The following is a 16,821-nucleotide window of genomic DNA, read 5'->3' as shown; positions in this document are numbered from 1 at the left end:
AAAGGTATGAACAGACACTTCATCAAAGATATATGGAAAATAAATAAGCACAAGAAAATATGCTCAACATCATTAGTCATCAGAGAAACGCAAATTCAAACCACAACGGGTTAGTATTAAACAACTGGAATAGCTAAAATTTTTTAAATTGACAATATCAAGTGTAGACAAAGATATATTAGAAGTGAAACTCTCATACAATGCTGGTGGAAACATACAATGGCACAATCTTTTTTGTAGAACAGTTTTGAAGATTCTTAAAAAGTTAAATATATACCTACCTGCCTAAAGAACTAGCCATTCCACTCCGGGTGTCTATCCAAGACAAGTGAAAACATATATTCTTACAAAGACTTGGTCACAAATGTTCATAGCAGCTTTATTTATAATAGCCAAAAACTATAAACAACTCACATGGCCATCAACAGGTCAATGAATAAACAAATTGTGGAAATACCAATACAGTAGAATACTACTCAGCAATAACAAGGAATGAACTATTGATATATGCAACAACATGGGTGAATCTCCAAGTAATTACCCTGAGTGAAAGACATCACACCAAAAAATAAAGGAAAACTAATCCAAAATGACAGAAAGCAGATGAGTGGCTGTCTGTGGAGGGCTAGTTGGAAGGGATTACAGAGGGGCAGAAGCAAATTCTGGGGGTAATGGCTGTTTATATCTGGATTGTGGTGATTGTTTCACTGGTGTATTGTAAGTCAAAACTTATCAATAGCATTATAATTATAGGTCACACTTTATTATGCACCAGTCACTATCTGAAGCACTTCTTCATATATTAATGCATTTAAGCCTCAGCACAAACCTATGAGGTAGACTGACTGTCATCCCCATTTCACAGACAAGGAAATTAATACACAGAGTTTCTGTAACTTACCAAGGTCACACACCTGGGTTCAAAGTCTGCCTGGCTCTATATTATTAACCACTACCCTCTGCTTCCTGCAATGGGCAAAATCAAGCTGCCTGCAAAAGTGGATGCTAAAACAGAACACATTTATATCCTCCTTCATTTCCTTAGGTAACAGAAATAATGGTAGGTTCTCCCATGATCATAAAAAATAACTAGATGGAGTTGCAAGAAAACGTTTCCTCCTTTGAGGTCACTTGGAACAGCAATGAGATGAATAAATTTAAGACAAATAGCGCCTTGCATTTGACTCAAAGGGTATATACACCCTGACTTTTGCAAAGGCATGGACTGCAATTGAGTAGTGAAGGCTAACTGCAGAATAAGTAGGGTGAGTGAACACTGCACCCGAGGTAGGTCTCTGAAGTCTGCACCCTAGTAGGGATGTCCTCCAATATGCATATGGCTCCACATGGACTGGGCCCTTCTGTTTTTGAATTTAAGAGACTTCTGATATACAGATTGTAATAGGGGGTCCACATATCTGTCTTTTCATTTCCTGGTTTATCCCTTGTTTAGTGTTGCACATCTGAGAAAGGATACATGGGAGATGAAGGTTTGAAACCTAAAGGGTATGAAATGCCTTTATTCTTTACTTACACTCGAGGGCATAGAATTCTAGGGGAAAATCATTTTCCACTAGAATTTTGAAGGAATACACCATTGTCATCTAACTTTAAGGTTGCTGTTGAGAAATCTAATGCCATTCTCATTTCTGATCTTTTGTTTTTTCTCTCTAGAAATTTTTTAGGATCTCTTCTTCAAACTTGGTGTTTTCATAATTCACAGTGATATTCTTTAACGTAGGTTTCCCCCCAATCCATCTTGCATATCCTTTAAATCTGGAAACTTACATTTCCTTTTACATTTGTAAATTTGGGAGTTGGTTTTTTAGTTTTTTTGTCTTTTCTAACTGTAAAGAGAGTTCATATTGGGGAGACAAGGGCTTAGAGAATTTGAGGACCATTTCATGATGGAAGCCAAGAGTCTGAATTAAACATATGACTGGACAGGTGGAAGAGTGGGCATTCCAAATATGCAGAGTCGTGTGAACAAAGACATGGTTAAGAATCAGCACAGTCCAGGAAAGACAGTGAGAACACTGATAAAGAGCATGAAAATAGAAACATGCGGAGGCACAGTGAGCCAAACTGTGAAGAGCGCTATGCTTGGACAGGTGCCTTCTGTGTGTGTAGTTTCTGATGCAGAATGAATCTTCCACACCAGCTGAAGGTTTTCCCACACACCTTACACTCATAAGGTTTCTCACCAGTGTGAACGCGCTCATGCTGAACCAGGGTTATTTTCTGATTGAATGCCTTCCCACACTCCTTACATTCAAAGGGCTTCTCCCCAGTGTGAATTCGCTGATGCTGAGTCAAGGCTGTGTTGGAGCTTAATCGTTTCCCACACTCTTTACATTCGTAGGGTTTCTCCCCAGTGTGCATTCGCTGATGGACAATGAAGCTTGAGCTACAACTGAAAGTTTTCCAACATTCATTGCATTCATAGAGTTTCTCCCCAGTGTGGAACCTCTGGTGCTGGAGGAAGACCGAGCTGCTGCTGAAGGCCTTGCCACACTCCTTACATTCATAGGGCTTTTCTCCAGTGTGGATTCTCTGATGCTGAATCAAAGCTGTGTCTGAACTTAAACCTTTTCCACATTCTTTACATTTAAATGGTTTCTTTCCAGTGTGAATTATCTGATGCCGAATAAGTAATGAGTTATATCTGAAGTCTTTTCCACATTCTTTGCATTCGAAAGACTTTTCACAAGTGTGACATTTCTGATGTCGGTGGAAGTCTGCCATTCGACTGAAATATCTGTCACATTTTCCACATTCATAAGATATCTGACCACTAGGAATTGTTTGATTCATAGTGAGTTGTGTGCCAACACTAACAGTTTTCCCTAACTTCTCACACTTCTCTCCAATCTTGACAGCACAGGCCTCACCATACCTGATTGATCCATCTGTGAACTCTCTCCTCTTTGGCTTTGTCTTAATTATCCAATGGCCCTGGGGCTGCTCTAGGCTGCTCCCAAAGTCAAAGTACTGGGGAACATTCCCTGGCCCTCCTCCCAATGTCAGTCTGAGGGACTCAGTTTCTTTGGACGTGTGTTCCTTTGAAGCTAATCCTTCCTTCTTGGTTCTGGTCTGATCCCCTGATATCACAAAGAGAAAATACAAGTGTCAGCCCCTGATATGACAAAAAGAAAATACCTGTGCTAAAGGGGAAACAGGATCAAGTGATTCTAACATGACCTGAGTATATGGATATTTTCTAATATCCCCACCAAATGGCTACCTAAGATCACCGCATAACAGAGCCCCACGAGTGACATGAACACTCTATGAGAGGCAGACAAGCAAGGCCAGGAGGCATTTCCATAAAGAGTGTGAACACCGGAAAACAGCAAAGACTGTTAACTAGGGCAGAAAAACTGAGAGAAAAGTGAATGGTGTGGATAAAAGTGCAGACAAAAACAAGTGACGACCAGAGAGACCCTTAGGTGGAAGGAAGACCACTAAGACCGGAGAAGGGGCAGGTCAAGCAGCTCAAGCACTACCAAGTCTCCCAGGCTGAAATTCCTTAACAGCTGCTTTTTAAAAAACATTCTCCATGTCATACAATCTTTGAAAGGAGAAGTGATCTCTACCACCAAGCTGGCTCTGGTAAAGCAGCAGGCTCCTATGCTGTGGCAGAGGGACCATGCCTGGCAAACACCACAGCATCCAGAAGGAAAGGGGAAGGCTTGGAGGCTTGCCTCTAAAATAAAAGAGTACTGGAAATATGAAGAACTCTTCCAAGAATAGACACAAGTGCCAAAGAGGACCAGGTAACAATTCTTGTCATTTTTCCTAAAAGGTCATATAGGACGTGCATTTGTTTAACACAAGAGTATGAAATGTGAAATACTAAACTAACATCATAATAAAGGAAAACCAAAAGCTATTTTCCCTCCACTATTAAGGACTTTTGCAGACTAATAAAATCTTCAGCACTGGGCCAGGGCGGAACCTCATGTGTTCATAAGCAAATTGTTCAGAAAATATATTTTATCCAGATAGCCTAAAGCCCTGAGGTCATATCCAGAAAGGCACAATTTTAACACAAGACTGAGGGGGTGCATCAGTAATGGGCATTCTCTGCCAAGAGTCTAAAGAGCACAGGAAATTTTAACAGGCGGAAAAGGGGTGAAGCAGAATAAGACAAGAAAATATAGTGTGTTTTGTTTTTAATGCACATATTAATAGTTGTTAAAATGAGGAAGCTATTCACCTTTAATTTACAATAAATTTTGCTTTAAAAGTTCATCTGTTAAAAGTGTCTGTGGGGGAAAGATGAAACAAGCATGGCAGGACATTGGTGTATGTTGAGGCCGGGTAAGGGATACTTGGAGTGCATTATGCTGGTGTTTGCATATGTTTCAAATTTTCCATTATAAAAATGAAATTTTTATTATGTGTTAAGTCAGTGCTTAGAAACTCCTAATTCTGTTTTCACAGAATTAATGTACTCTATGATATGCAGAAGGCCAGACAGGCTGCCAGAGGCTCATTTTCCCCATAAAGTGGCTGGCATCCTCATGACTGCAAAAGCAAACTGGTGGAAAAACAAGATGTTTCCACGTGACAGAGAAGGAAAGAGCTGGTTTAAGTGCTGCTCAGTCAGACAGTCTACCTTGGCAGGTTGTGAGGAGAGAGAAAGATGAGCATGCAAAGAAATCTTGCCATCCTGCCTGTCTTGGAAGAGACTGGCCCTTCCGCATTTGAGGTAGGCTACCACCATGAACTCAGAGAATCACATGTAATGATTCCATAGGAATGAAAAGTCTCCCAAGAGAAGTAATGCTTCTAACACATTGAAACGTGAAAACAAGAAAGCAGGCTAAGCAAAATATGCAGCTGATAGGTTCCCATGCTCACCTGGACAGACACCTCTGAGGGCCTCCCTGCCCACAGGTTCCCAGGGATCGAGGCCCCATGGCAGTTCTCCTTGCTCCAGCTGGGAGACCAGAACAGGTATGGTGAATGGAAAAGCTGCCCAGGGAGAAAGAAACAGGTACAAAAAGGTAAAGGGAATCATGAAGCGGGGTCCCCGCTCAGCCCCCTTTATCTTTCTCTGCTGAGCCAGGCAGTGAGGGATAAAGTGAAATCAGGGAGAAACTTAACAGTCTGTGCTGTTAGATGACAGAAAAATTCCCCCAAAGGGCAGCAGAGTCCCAGAATAATCCCATATTCACATGAGGGAGTCCCAAGTCTTCTTCAGAAATCTTGGAAGACAAAGGCACAAGCGGCTTTGCTGAGCTTCCAAGAGCTCCTAATATCTCTCCATTTTTGGGGTACAGCACCTCCCAGGGTTGGAGGGACAGCTGATTTCAAAACCTGGGAACACCGGGCTCGCCACACCTAGTAACCTCTGAGGGGCTCACCCTTCAAGGCAACTTCCCCTGAGGGTTATTAGAGACCCCACAAAGTTCTAAGGAAGAAAGAAGCCAGGATGCTCAAAGGGCAGAGGCTGACAAGAGCAAGGAGAAGAGATGTCTTCTTACCCAGGGAAGCCACATTTGCATAATTCTCCAGCATCACCTCCCTGTACAGGGCCCTCTGCACAGGGTCCAGACTAGCCCATTCATTCTGGGTGAAGTACACAGCCACGTCCTCAAAGGTCACTGGTTCCTGAAACAACAGGTTCCTGCTCAAGCTTGTGTGAGAGCAGAGGACAGCCTAAGTAGTGGGGCAGAGACCTACTGGGTCTAGTGGTATTGCCAGGAATAGCCACTCAGCATCCCGCCCAGGGCCAGCCCTCAGCCAGCACTGCCCTCACCAACAGGGAGCCCGACAGTCACTGTATCCCTCTGTGATCATCCCCAGCAAACAGCTCTGCCTTCACCTGCTGATCTCTGCGTCAACTCCGCTCTGCCCTGCTGTGTGCCCATGTGTCCCTCTGGGCTCCTTTCCCCAATGTGGTTTTAGGTGCACATGCACAGGGGACATCCATATAAACACAGCCAGTAGCACTTCTGTACTGATCTCCACTCTCTCTCCAAACCCCACTAAAGTGACAGTAACACGATGGCCCAAGAGAAGAAGAGTCAAAGCAGATTAGAGGTGTTAACAGAATTTTGGAAGACAGAAAAAAGATGAATGGTAACTAAATTAGAAAAGCAGACAAAGATGAGACTTAACTGCTGGCAAAAGGGGAAACAAAGAAAAAGGAGACCAAGTCACACCACAGAACCAAGGATGAGCTCAGGATTTTTAAGTGTGTACTGCTTTTTATAACTGGGTAAAATACACTATCGATTAAAAAGCACCATGGAGGAGGGAGGACCAACAAGGTACTTAGGAAAATAAATGAAAAATACCTACATAAAGCCACATACCTGAGAAGTCTCAGAAAAAGGAATACAAAATGGATCTTAAAGACTTTCAGAGAAAGGAAAACAACACACACACGAAGACTGGGAAGTGGAAATGGCAGCAGATTAAACAGCAAAGGCAAAAGGCTAATGTGTTTTTAAAAAGGCTGAAAGAAAACTTCCACTTCTGGTCTGGGGAGTGGAGTCATAGGGAGTCATAGGGATTGGATTTTCCTTCCTGCCTTAAATGAAGTAAACCAAATTGTATTAAACAACAATTTTCAAGATATCAGGCAACGAAGGACAGCAATCCCAGAGAGATGGGAAACAAAGAGGTGACCCCTATGATTCCCTAAGCTTACTACCTTAAAAGAGTTTCCAGGCTGCAACACAGGAAGAGGGAACTGAGACAGAGCCTGGCAGATTCCTTGGTAGAGCCTGAAGAGACTGAGGCAGCTAAAGTTTATAGGACAGAATGCCAGAGAAGAGACAGCCACATAGAGAATGAATCCCAGTTACATGCAGAGGGTCCCTTTAGAGTATTCAACAGACTACTTATCAGCATATGGGTGTAAGAAAACTGCCTAAGGCCAGAGAAAGGGTCATTTGAAAACACTGAGGGGAAAACGCCTGGTGTTCACAGGCAGGAAACAGTGCCTGTTTCCACTAGCCACACTGAAAAAGCTCATAATTCACAGGCATTGGGGAGATCGCTCAGGGAAATCCTGCAGCGGTAGTAGAGAATAATTACCCCTAAGCTGAGCACTACTCCAGATCCTACTAACAAACCAAAAAAATAAGCCCAGAAAGGATCAAATTGGTTCTAAGTAACAATGTTATTCCAGAAAACACTTTATGAGAATATAAAGACATCTAGCACCCAGCAAGGTAAAATTTACAATGTCTAACATTCAATCAAAAATTGCCAGGCATTCAAAGAGGCAGGAGTACATGCCCATAATGAGGAGACCACTCAATCAATTAAAACCAACCCAGAACTGACAGATGTTAGAATAGTAGAAAGCATTGAAACAGTTATTATAAATTCAAAAGTTAGAGACAAAAAGAGACATATTTTTTTTAAAAGACGCAAATCAAACTTCTAGCTATGAAAACTACTATATTGGGAAAAAAATACACTTCATGGATTAACAGCAAACTAGACTCTGAAGAAAAAAAGATTAGGAAAATGAAGGCATAGCAATAAAAAATTGTCAAAATGAAACACAGAGAGAAAAAGGACTGCAGGCAAAAGAACAGAGCATCAGTGAGTTGTGAGAGAACTTCAAAAAGCCTAATATTCAGGCAATCGAAGTCCTTGAAGAAGGCAGAGAGGGCAGGGAAGGACAAAAAAAAAATTGAAGAAATAATGGCTGAAAATATTCTAAACTTGATGGAAACTATAAAACCACAGATTGAAGAAGTTCACCAAACCCAAAGCACAAGAAACTATAATAGAAGAAAAGTATACTAAGGCAAATCATAATCAAATTTATCAAAACCAGTGATAAAGAGTGTATCTTTTTAAGAAGCCAGAGGGAAGAAAGACATCCTATACAGTGAGCAAGGGCAAAGATGACTCCAGATTTCTCACCAGAAACAATGGAAATGAAACGTGGTATAACATGTTTAAAATACAAAAAGAAAAAAAAAACATAAAATTCAACCTAGAATTCTTTATGTAGCAAAAGTACCTTTCAAAAACAAAGGCAAAATAAGATGTTTTCAGACATACAGAAACAGAAAGAATTTATCACTAGCAGACCCAACTACAAGTAGGCCTTACAACAGAAAGAAAATGATACTAGATAAAAACATGAATACACATAGAGGAATGAACAGTACCAGAAATGGTAATTATGTAGGAATATTTTTTATTATTTTGTAAATTGCTACAAAAAGTAATTGATTAAAAACAATGTAATGTGGGACTCATAAAATGTATAATAGTAAAATGCATGACACTAACATAAATACCTTAAGGGGAGAAATGGAATTATACTATTTTAAGGTTTCATACCATTTATGAAGTAGTATAATATTACTTGGTGGAATGTGATAAGTTAAAGATGTATACTGTATACCACAAACCCTAAAGCAACCTCTAAAATAATAAGATAAACAGTTACAATTTATATATAGCCAACAAAAGAGAAAAAAAATGGAATCACAAAAAATACACCATTAATCCTAGAGAAGATGGAAAAAGAGGAAAAAAAGGAACAAAGAATGGATGGGACAGTTAGAAAACAAATAGATGTTTCCAAATCTAGCCATATCAATAATCACATCAAATATAAATAATCTAAACATCCCAAAAGGCAAACATTGTCAGATTGGATTAAAAAAAGGTAAGAACCTACTATAAGCTTTCTTCAAGAAATGTACTTTAAAGACAGGGATTAATTAAAAGCAAAAAGACAGAAAAAAATACACCATGCCAACTTTAGTCAGAAGAAAACTAGAATGGCTAAATTAATGTAAGACAATGCAGATTTCTGAGCAAAGAATATTAAGAGATAAAGAAAGTCATTCCTAACCATAAACGGATCAGTTTACCATAACAATCCTACACGTATATGCACTTAATAACAGAGCTTCAAATATGTGAAGCAAAAACTTCAAATATGTGAAGATAAAACTTCAAGGAGAAATAGACAAATCCATAATTATAGTTTAAAATTTTAATACCTTCTCTCAACAAGGATATAGCAGACTTGAACAATAGTATTAACCAACTTGACCTAATGGATATTTACAAAACATTCCACCCCATGAAAGCAGAATACACATTCTTCTCAGATATATAAGGAAAAATTACCAAGATAGACCATATAGTGGGCCATAAAAGAAGTCTCCATAAAATCAAAATGATTCAAGCCATACAGTGTGTTCTCTGACTATAATGGAATAAAATTTGATATAACAGAAAGACCCCTGGAAAATTCCCAAATATTTAGAAGTGTGTTATTTAGTTTCCAAATAACACATAGATCAAAGAAGAAAACATAAGAGAATGTAGAAAGTATTTAAACTGAATGAAAATGAAAACACACTGTACCAGAATTTGAGGGATAATGCTAAAGCAGTACTTAGGGGGAAATTTATAGCATTAAATGCCTATTTTACGAAACAAAAAAAGAAGAAAGATCCCAAATCTGTGACCTCAGCTTCACCTTAGAACTAGAAAAAGAATAACAAATTTAACACAAAGTAAGCAGAACAAAGGAAATAAAGATCAAAGTGAAAACTAATGACCCAGAAAACAGAAAAACTGAGAGACTTAATGAAACTAAAAGTTGGTTCTTTGAGAAGATCAATAAAATTTATAAACTTCTAGCCATATGGACTAGAAAGAATGTACAAATCACCACTATTAGTAATAAAAGAATCACTGCAGACAATAAAAAGATAAGGAAATATTGTGAACTTTACGTCAATAATTTCCACAAACTTAGATAAAATGGATAAATTCCCTGAAAGACACAAATTACCAAAACTTCCTCAAGATGGGCATAGTCACACATGCCGATAGTCCCAGCTACTCAGAAGGCTGAAGGGGGAAGATTGCTTGAACCCAGGAGCTCAAAGTCGGCAGGAGCAACATAGACCTCATCTCAAAAAATAAAAAGAAACAGATAACCCGAGTAGCCCCTATCTCCTACCAAAGGAATTGAAGCTGTATTTAAAGTTCTTATCAGAAAGAAAACTCCACTGGTGAATTCTACTAAACATTTAAGGAAGAAATGTAACCAATTCTACATAAATTCTTCCAAAACATTAAAAAGGAAGGAATACTTCTTGTTATGGGACAAAGACATTGCAATAAAAGAAAACTGCAGATCAATGTCTCTTAGGAACACAAATGTAAAAATTATAGACGAAATTGTAAACAATTTAATTCAATGTATCATAAAAGAATAACACATCATGACCAAGCCAGTTTGATCCCAGGAATGGAGAAATGGTTTAATATTTGAAAAAAAAAAAAAACAATGTAATTCACCATATTAAAAAACTAAAAAAAAATCATATGATCCTCTAAATAGACAGAAGAAGCATTTGTCAAAATCCAACATCCATTCCTCTTAAAAACTATAGCAAACTAGGAATAGTAGGAATAGAACTTCCTTCATCTGATAAAAGGCATTTGCAAAAAAAAGTCTACAGTGAGTATCAGACTTAACAGTTAAAGACTGAATGCTTTCACCCTATGGTCATGAATAAGACAAGGATATCTGCTCTCACCTATTCTATATTGAAATGAAGGATCTGGCCAGTGCAATGAGGCAAGAAAAAATAAATAAATAAATAAAAAGCATCTAGACTGGAAAGAAAGACGTAAAACTGTCTTACTCATAGATAACCTGTCTATGTAGAAAATCCAATGAATTCTACAAAATAATAACTAGACTTGCTTTATCCAAGTAGAGCCTTCTCCAACCTTGTGGATGGGGGTGAAAGGGGTCTTCATTGTATGCAGTGATGTACATCTCCACATTTCAGAATTGTTTTTGGCTGGCTCCAATTGCCAAATCTGTCCCCGTCAACCCGCCCACGCTCACTAGTTTTCCCCATCCCAATCGTGTCTTAGTTGGGGCACTCTCATCTCTCCGCCCCCCTCATAGTGACGGACGCACAAGGGAGGCCACAGGCCTACACAACTCAAGATCTGAACGCAGAGGGTGGAGGGTCGGAAAGGGAGACAACAGAGGCCGAGAGGATGCCCGCTCACCTGGCGCCAAGGGGTCTGGAGCATGGCTGGCGGCCCCGCTCCTCACACTCCCTCGGGGTTCGGAGAAGTGCGACTGAAGAGAAAGAAAATAAGAGGCACAGTGAGACGGACTCTTGCTGCCTCGCACCCGCAAATGCCCTCTGCCCGACCTGGGTCCCTCTCCGTCCCGCCACCCCTCACTCCAAAAGTACAGGGGTTGGAGAACCCGAAAGAACACGCCCGGGGGAAGCGAATCGGTTACCCGGCGTCCGAACTCCTTCCGCGGCCGCCGCTAACGCCGCGCGGCTCAGGCGCAGAGAAAGCGTGGGAACAACCACCTGCCGCCGGCTCTGGGAAAAGCTTTGGCCGCGTTCAGCCGGAAGTGCGTTTTACCATTCCCTTCCTCTCTAGGAACCTGGGAAGTTGCTCGTCTCTGTGATTCCCTACCCACCCACCACCTCTCCCCCGCTCCAATCCCCCGCAACCGCCAGTGTCCCTATGCCTAGCGACGGTACGGGCCACTCCCCAGGCTGGGGTCCTGCAGCTCCCTCGGGGGATGACGTCAGGCCAGCTCAGGCCACAGAACGGTTACAGTCCCGAGTTCTCTGGCGCCTGTCGCTCTGGCTGCCTTTCCAGGTACTGAGGGGTCCACTGCGCCACACGTGTCCAAGCTGCCTGGGTTCCGTGGCTGCGCTGCAGTGGGAAGAGTGGGCGTGTGCAAAGTCGGGCCCAGCACTCAAAAGGCCAAATGTCCAAATGTGTATCGACTACCTACGTCCAGAAACCTAGCAGCACTCCTCCGCCAGTCTTCAAAACCATCCCATGCTCGAAGACTTGTCCCGGCACCTCATAGCTAAACCTGTCAGTAGGATAACTTGATAGTTGTGTGACCTGCAGCAAGTTTCTTTGCCTGTCTGTTAAATGGATGTGATGGTGGTACCAACCTCAAAAGGCTGTTCTGGGTTAATTCATTAAATGAGTCAATGGATTGGTTAAGTATTTACAGTAGTGCCTGGCACATAAGAAGTGCATGTGAGTTTGTTTTGTTTTGTTTTCTAATTGTGTTACGTGCTTTTGAAGAAACAAAACAGGTGCTGCTGGGGCTCCAACATGTGGCAGTGTTTAGGGAAAGAGCTGTTAACATTTGGCCTTAAAGCCCTTTCTTACCCTATACCCAGATGTGTGTTCAGGCCCAGCCTGGAGACAGATGTCAGTCAATGATCCAGTCAGTGGCCTGTCCTGTGAATACGGAGGCCTTGGTATTAGATTACACTTCTCATACCTTGGGATAAATACTCTCCAGGCTCTGCCTCTGCCAGTCTTCAAAACCACCCCATCCTCAAAGACTTGTCAGGGCATCCCACTACAGAGCTAGCCCTGTCAATTTAATAACCGGCATGATTTGCCCTCATTACATATTTGTAATCCAAGCAAGTGTCTCCACCCTAACCCAAGACGTTTTTCTTGGAGGCTGAGTCAAGGCAACTTTGGAACTTATGTTTTTTCCACACTCTGTCCGTTCATACAGCTGCCCTCCACCATCAAGTTTTCTGACACTGAAGAAGGTGGGGGTTTTGACTGAAAACTTGTCCACTTCTTACATGAGTATGGTTTCTCCCCATGTGGGTTATCTGGTGCTATGCAAGTTCTCAGTTGTATATAAAGGCTTTTCCGCATTCTTTATAATTGTATGGCTTTCTTCTAGTGTGAATTTTCCAATGTTGGTAAAGGACTGACCTTAGAATGAAACATGTGCCACACGCACCCCATTCATTAAACATCTGTTCTGTATGAACTCTCAGATTTGCAACAAGATGCATGCTGTCACTAATGATTTTTCCTAATTTCTTATACTCCTCCCGTTCTTCAACAGTGGAGGAGCTAAGTTCCTTGACTGATACATCTATAAAACCTCTTTTCTTTGTCTTGGTTTTCGTCCCCATTCTCTGCTGCCACTCTAAGCTGCACTCAAGTTCAGGGTGCTGGACTGCATCCACTGCCAGCTGTCCTGACATCCCTCTGTGCAATTCCATTTTTTCAAAAATTGGTTGCTATGGAGTTAGTTCCTTAATGACAGTTCTGGCCTTATCTGGTGACATAACAAAAGAAAAGACAGATTTCAATCATTAGCTGGACTAGTGGGGAAAGTTGATCAAGTGTTACTAGCTTACTTTCTTAGTATATGGTTTCTTCCCAACAGACTATAAAATGGCTGCATAAGGGCCAGAGGAACAAGGAGAGCAACATAACGGGCTCCTATCCACAGAAAACTGAAGGTGCCGGTATCGAACCAGACCAGTCAAAACAGGAGCTGTTTGTTTCCACAAGCAGGGCAATGACAGTGAAGAGTGTAGAGGGAGATGGAACAGGTCCCATCAAAATGGGAAAGAGGTTAAAGAGAAGAGAGAGTGAGAAGAGGGACAGGCAGCAGGAAGGGCATGGAAGAAACAAGAAATGACTCTAGGGTGAAGAAAGAGCTCACTGGGGCTGGAGGAGAGAGCTGAGGAAGCAGCCGCAGCACCATACCAGGTCCAGCAGGTTGAGAAGCAGACTGGGGCATAGAGGATTCCAACACCCAAACCATGACTCTTACTTCCAGAAGGTTCTATGTTCAAATATTACCCATGGAATAGTCTAGGATAACAGATAATGTCCATCAGAAAGTTAGCTGATATAGAAACTAGATTAGAAAGCTACTGGCTATATAAGGAATATTTTTAATTAATCTACAATTTTAAAAAGCCATTCTTTTCATTAATGAAGGCTATTAGTGGACTAATCAGACAACCTGTAGCTGTAGCAAAGAGTTCAGAGTAGATGCATAAAGACTGCTGGAAAGTTTTATTACCAAAATGGTCTTAAATCCTGGAGTGGGGTCATTACTGGGCAGGTACTGCTTCAAGGTAAAGGCAGGGCTAAATTAGAAGGAGGTATGCTATAAAAGTATTCTGTATAGCTTGAGAAATTGGAACAGGCTGAGAAGAGTAAGAAAGGTCAAAATATATTCTTTTTTTATCTTGTTCAATTAATTTCTTTCAAATGAAGAAAGCAGTTTCCATCTCAGTTACAATCACAAATTCCTCAAAAAGTTTATTTTTAGGTCAATGCTTAGAAACAACTTTATATTTTCTCGCAGAAACAATAAATGAAAATGACATGTGTGTTTCCAGGCTAGCTCATAGAAGCCTCTAATTGTAATTAAAATACATCTTTGTATTGAAGATAGTAGAAAATTAATTTATCCCATTAAGTAGAAAAAAGGTGTGTGGGGGGAGGTCTGCAATACCTGCCTGTGTAATAATAACCATTTTCATCCCCCACAGCAGCCATATGAGAGAATAAAAACCTTTTACATGATGAATTATGAAAACAAAGGAAGAGGCAAAGTAAGAAAGGAAGCTCACAGGTTCTCACACTCACCTATACAGACACCGCTCAGGGACCCTCTGCCAAGCAGAGCTGAGGGACCTGAGCCCCATGGTATTTCCTCTCCCTCCAGCAGGGATGTCATAACTGGTTTAGGGAACGAAATGCTGTCAAAGGAGAAAGAAGAGGACAGGAAAATGTGAGGAATCAGGCAGTTTATTCTTGAACTCCTTTCAGCCCATCCTCTGCTTTTAGTAGGTGGAAAGGGAAGTGGAACACCCAGAAGAACAAGTGAAGTGGGACTCAAGGAAAGTGGAACCCTCTAAGGAAGGAGCCCAGCTATCTTACTCAGGAAGAAATGTAATATATCTGGCCCAATCTGAGTGTGCACTGAAATAGTGGCAGCATCCCACCTACATGGTAGGGGACTAAGATCTCGGGAAAACAGGGAGAGATGGTGTAGGAACAGAGTGCTCAGTTAGGGTATCAGCAAACTTTTCATTTCCCATTCTGCCCAAAGCAAAGCCTCTATTAGGGTATTGGGGACATCTTTTTAATACTACAGAGAACCTAGGGCTCTCCTCAACCAGTAGTCCCTGAGGTTGGTGAATTGGAAACTCAGCCATGGAGTTCTGAAAATGAGCTTACAAGAGATATCTCAGCCTGTAAGAGGAAAGAAGCCAGTAAGCTCCAAAGTACAGAGGCTGAGTCCTAGAGGAAAGAGGGCCTTACCTAGAGAAGCTACAGTCCTGTGTCTGAACAGGGTCTTTTGAGTGGGCATCAGGCTGGCCCACTGCTTCTGGGTGAAATAGAGTCCACCTCTAGAAGGTACTGGTTCCTGAAACAAAAGGTTTCTACTGAAGCCCGAGGTGGGGGCAGGAAGAGCTGTAGATAATTTAATGGCCAGATGAAGATCAACATAGAAAATCAATAGTATACCCCAAAAATCAGTTGGAAATGGACATCTATAGTGTACACATGTGTGCATGCAGACACACACACCCTTTCACTGAAGAACATAAAAGAAGAACTATTGAATAAATGATAAGAGAAAACATGTTCATGAATGAGAAGCATAATTTCTGTAAAACTTTCATGTCTCAAATTAATCTATAAGTCAGGGCAATCCCAATGGAAATCATTTTTTATTCTAAAGTTCTAGAGAATCTGGATTTTGAAGCTTATATGGAAGAATAGATGAAAAGATGAGCTAAGAATATTTTGGGGGAAAAAAGGGAATTTGCTCTACCCAGATATCAATCCATACTATAACATTACAATAATCATTTCCTGGCTGGACTCCTGCAATAACCTCCTAACTAGTCTCATTCATTTTTCACTCTTATACTCTGAACAACAGATTTTCTACATATTAGCCTGAATGATCTGATAAAAAGGTCATGAAACTCTCAAAAACTTTTTATTATTATTTTTTTTATTTCAGCATATCACGGGGGTACAGATGTTTAGGTTACGTATGTTGCCCTTGCTCCCCCTCCCCCGCCAAGTCAGAGCTTCAAGCGTGTCCATCCCCCAGATGGTGTACATTGCACTCATTATGTATGCATATACCCGTCCCCTCCTCCCCCCTCCCACCTGCCCGACACCCAATAAATGTTATTCTTATATGTCAAAAACTCTTTAATGGCTACTATTGCTCTTAGGATGAGATGCAAACTCTTGCCCATGACCTCTGAGGTCCTATGTGATCTGGTTCCTGCATCTCTCTACAATTTCCACCAGTGTAACTCCCTGGACTCTGTGCAGTCTGGCACTCTGGCTTCCTTTCTCTTCTTCAGACAAGTCAAACTTTTTCCTGTATCAAGGCCTTTGTATTTGTTCTTCCATCAGCCTAGAATTCTCTCCTCTGGTTCTTCCATTTCTTTAGGTCTCGGTGCAGACATTACCTGTTCAGTGAGACCTTCTCTTATAACTCTGGGTGAAGGCCGTGCCCAGTGTACAACATCAAAACCACATATGAGGCGGCCAAGCCCCCTTCTCTCTCTCTGACCTCATCTCTAACCACCCTGTCTGGTTTTCACTTCTGAAATACTTGCCTTCATTCTGTTGCTTAAAAACTTAAACACTTTAAGATTGCTTACACTTTAGAACCTTGCTGTTCCCACTGCCTGGTTTGCTCCCTCACATCATTCTATTCAAATATCACCTCCTCTGAAAGGATCTGACCTTCCACTCTATGCCCTGTAGTCACTTTCCATCCTCTTACGCACCTTTGCCTTTTACATGTATCATCCCCTGACAATGTATTATATTTAATACCTTCGCTGGTATTGTCTGTGTCCCCCCCCGCCCCCGCTTAGAATTGACAGCTCCATGAAAGCAATGTCTTAGTCACCCTTGACACAAAGCAAGTACCCCATAAATATTTGTTAAATGAATAATCTACAAAGTAAAAGCTCAGTAAGTTATGTAACTATT

At 41.2% G+C, this 16,821-nt stretch overlaps 1 protein-coding gene across 1 annotated transcript; it reads right to left on the bottom strand.

Annotated features, from left to right (window-relative positions):
* Positions 1-1,893: 1,893 nt before the first annotated feature.
* Positions 1,894-11,379, bottom strand: ZNF620 (zinc finger protein 620). The gene is made up of 5 exons (XM_012651172.1): positions 11,279-11,379; positions 11,038-11,110; positions 5,493-5,619; positions 4,867-4,980; positions 1,894-3,101 (listed from the first exon to the last, which is right to left on the bottom strand). The coding sequence occupies exons 2-5, from the start codon at positions 11,059-11,061 to the stop codon at positions 2,098-2,100; spliced, it is 1,269 nt and encodes a 422-aa protein (XP_012506626.1). The 5' UTR covers positions 11,062-11,110; positions 11,279-11,379; the 3' UTR covers positions 1,894-2,097.
* Between the last annotated feature and the right edge of the window lie 5,442 nt (positions 11,380-16,821).

This window comes from Propithecus coquereli, unplaced genomic scaffold, assembly GCF_000956105.1.
Source record: "Propithecus coquereli isolate 6110/MARCELLA unplaced genomic scaffold, Pcoq_1.0 Scaffold1, whole genome shotgun sequence".
In the NCBI taxonomy this organism is placed as follows: domain Eukaryota; kingdom Metazoa; phylum Chordata; class Mammalia; order Primates; family Indriidae; genus Propithecus; species Propithecus coquereli.
The sequence above is the reverse complement of the archived record's forward strand: the minus strand, read 5'-3'. Positions and strand labels throughout refer to the sequence as shown.